Below are 3,462 nucleotides of genomic sequence, written 5' to 3'. Positions count from 1 at the left end.
GGGGGGGGGGGGGGGTCATTAAAATTACTTATATGTAAAGAGATACCTTTATCTACACTCTCCTTCCCATCACCCTTCCCACTCCAATACGCTCTTTTTGGAGAATTTCCTGCTCTTCGCCCTCCCTTTTCTCCTGTCAGAGTCCCTCCACCTTAACCCAACCTCCGATCCACCCCAGGCCGCCCTCACCCCAGGCCGCCCTCACCCCAGACCACCCCCCGCCAGGGCTTCTCTTTCGCCTGGGGCCCCTGACTCCACAGAGCTAGCGTCAGCTACCGGCTCCCTTCCGCTGTTCAAGGACCCCCAGACCCTCAACACTCCACAGTCACCCTTTTCCACTCCCAATCTTCTCTCAGCTTTGGCTACGCGGCCCGAAAGGTACTCACCATTCCGGCGGTTGCTACTGTCACTGCTCTGGTTGCTAGGGCCCGCGGGGTCAGTGCGCGTGCGCACTTCTCGGCGCTCTCCGCCGAAGACCCATGCCCGGCAGCGGTCCTTTCTCTCCGCCCTCAGGGTGGTGCGAGCGGGGCATTGTGGGACTGCGTGGCGGCCGCCGGGGTCCTCCCGTCCGGCTGTAGCTGGCTGCCCTTTTGCTGCTCTAGGGCTTAACCGCGCAGAGTGGTCAGGACCGAAAGCAGTTTCAGCTGATCTGTAGTGACTCGCCCGCCTAAGGTTAAAAACCTTAAAACGTCCCCCTAACAACTGCCCTTTTCATAAAATAATGTTCTTAATTCCTTTCCCCTACCGATGGCCTTTCCCACCCTTTTCCGGACGAGGGAGAATAAGCGGCTTACCATAATTTATCTCTCCATCCCACTGAGAATACCAGAGCCAAACTCCACCGATTTTATGTTTCTTTACCCTGGATCCAGAGGCGCCAGAGGCGGCTAAAAGCTCGGTTCCACATTTTAAATATCACAAATTGTTGTTTTTAATCACCAAGGTGTCTTTTTTTCCCCTACCTACCAAATGAGCTAAAAATTAACAATAATAATAATTCATAGAGTTGACAGGGGTATGGAGAAGTAGGGACACACAAATACGCTGCTGTTTATAATTGATACAGCCTTTCTGGAAGGCTGTCGGCTGTTCAAAAACTTTTGCACCCTTTGTGATCCAGCAGTTCCACTTCTAGGACTTTATCCTGAGCACAGAGATGTATGTTCAAAGCTTTAATAGCAAAAAAACAAAACAAAACAAAACAAAACAAACTCAATTATCAACAAAAGAGAATTGGTGGCCGGGACTAGTGGCTCACGCCTGTAATCCCAGCACTTTAGGAGGCTGAGGCGGGAGGACCACTTGATCACTTGAGACCAGCCTGGTCAACATGGTGAAACCCCGTCTCTACTAAAAATACAAAAATTAGCCAGGTGTGGTGGCACGCGCCTGTAGTCTCAGCAATTCCGAAGCCTGAGGCACGAGAATTGCTTGAACCCGACGGGCGGACGTTGCAGTGAGCCGAGATCGCGCCACTGCACTCCAGTCTGGGCAACAAGAGTGACACTCCGTCTCAAAACAAACAAAAAAAAAAAAGAGAGAGAGAGAGAGAAAATTGGCGAGTAGTATTGAACATCCAATGCGATAATGTTCTTCCGCTAAAAAAGTACCAATGACTTGCTGAAAGGCATCTATTCACATCCAAAGATAGTCATATTTTAAGTAAAAATAGAAGTTACCAAACAAAATAGTTGGTACGATTTTCTTTTAAAATTATACATAGTGGCCTAGTGCAGTTTGTTCATGCCTGTAATCCCAGAAATTTGGGAGGCCAAAGTAAAAGGATCCCTTGAACCCAGGAGTTCGAGACCAGCCTAGGCAACATAACAAGACCCTGGCTCTATAAAAAATAAAAATTAGCCAGGCGTTGTGGTACACACCCATAGCCTCACGTGCTGGGGAGGCTGAAGCAAGAGGATCATTTGAAGAGTTTGAGGCTGAAATGAATTATAATTGTGCCATTACACTCCACCCTGGGCTACAGAGTCAGACCCTGTCTCTAAAACAAACAAACAAACAAAAAAAAATTGGAAAAGCTATACATAGTACACACACACATAAACTTATATCTGAAAGGATATTATGAGGGTTTAATGTTTGCTGTGGACTGAGTGGTAGTATACCAAAATTCATATGTAGTGATCTGGTGAATTTACATTCTTTGATACTTACTGAGAGGTCTGGGGGGTACCTAAATTTTAAGCTTTAAAACCACAAGGGTCAATTTCTATGTTTATTAAAAAAAAAAAAAAAAAAAAACTGTCTATGGGACGATTGGATAGATTTCAAAATCTTGGTACACTTCACATAAAGAACATTTTGAGTTCCAGATTCTCAAAGGTTAAAAACATTCACACAGAAAATAAAAGAATTATATAACTTGGACTCTTCTTTTGTTCTTTCATATCCTACAAAATGACAAAATAGATTCCAAAACCTGTTCACCAGAGAATGTGTGGGTCTGCTTGCTCTTATTTCAGGCCTGGATAAAAGAAGTTGAAAGAAAGTTTAAAAATAGTATTGAAGGCCAGGCGCCGTGGCTCATGCCTGTAATCCCAGCACTTTGGGAAGGCGAGGCAGGCAAATCACCTGAGGCCGGGAGTTCCAGACCAGCCTGACCAACATGGAGAAACCCCGTCTCTACTAAAAATACAAAATTAGCCAGGTGTGGTGGTGCATGCCTGTAATCCCAGCTACTCCAGAGGCTGAGGCAGGAGAATTGCCTGAACCCGGGAGGCAGAGGTTGCCATGAGCCAAGGTTGTGCCACCATACTCTAGCATGTGACAGAACGAGAACCTGTCTCAAAACAAAACAAAGGAATCCTTAATTTTTAAACATAAATGTGGACCAAACAAAAGAGAAGAAAAAATTGTCACATTTAAGAAATGAGTTAGAGATTAAGCAAAATAGCTAAAAGTTACATATCTTAAAATTAAAAAAAAAGAACTTAAACCCTAGGATAGGCACTAATTCTTAAGGTTGATTATATAATAGAGAGGTTTATCAATTCAAATTAGAATTGGCTGACTGGGTGCAGTGGCTCATACCTATAATCCCAGCACTTTGGGAGGCCAAGGCAGGAGGATGGTTGAGGCTGGGAGTTCAAGACCAGGCGGAGTAACATAGCGAGACCCCATATTTAACCAAAAAAAAAAAAAAAAAAAGACAGAAAATTTAGCTGGGCATGGTGGCGTGAGCCTGTAGTACCAGCTACTCAGGAGGCTGAAGTGGAAGAATCACTTGAGCCTGGGAGGTCAAGGCTGCAGTGAGCTATGATCATGTCACTGCATTCCAGCCTGGGCAACAGAGCGAGACTCTGTCTCAAAAAAATAAATAAATACAAAATAAAAATAAAATAAAATAAACCTTGACCAGGCATGATGGCTCATGCACTGCATTGCAGCCTGGGCAACAATAAACCTCTTTTTAAAATCTTTTTTTTTTTTTTTGAGACAGAGTCT

The 3,462-nt window shown here is 44.7% G+C and overlaps 1 protein-coding gene across 4 annotated transcripts in view; it reads right to left on the bottom strand.

The window, feature by feature from the left end:
• Positions 1-3,462, bottom strand: part of DNAL1 (dynein axonemal light chain 1) — a 53,356-nt gene that overhangs the window by 41,574 nt on the left and 8,320 nt on the right. For 2 of the 4 annotated variants that reach the window (XM_017880452.1, XM_017880455.1), the window contains exon 2: positions 387-604. The exons of 1 other annotated variant lie outside the window; for it this stretch is intronic. In XM_017880452.1, coding sequence (XP_017735941.1) covers positions 387-389 — 3 coding nt within the window. In that variant the 5' untranslated portion in view covers positions 390-604. Of the gene's footprint in view, positions 1-386; positions 961-3,462 lie in introns of those variants that run through there. One more of the 4 variants, XM_017880453.1, reaches the window with a different exon arrangement.

The sequence above is a fragment of the Rhinopithecus bieti genome, unplaced genomic scaffold (genome assembly GCF_001698545.2).
Source record: "Rhinopithecus bieti isolate Rb0 unplaced genomic scaffold, ASM169854v2 scaffold_11380, whole genome shotgun sequence".
Classification (NCBI taxonomy): Eukaryota; Metazoa; Chordata; class Mammalia; order Primates; family Cercopithecidae; genus Rhinopithecus; species Rhinopithecus bieti.
Note: the sequence above shows the minus strand (reverse complement) of the source record. Positions and strands in the feature narration are given on the sequence as shown.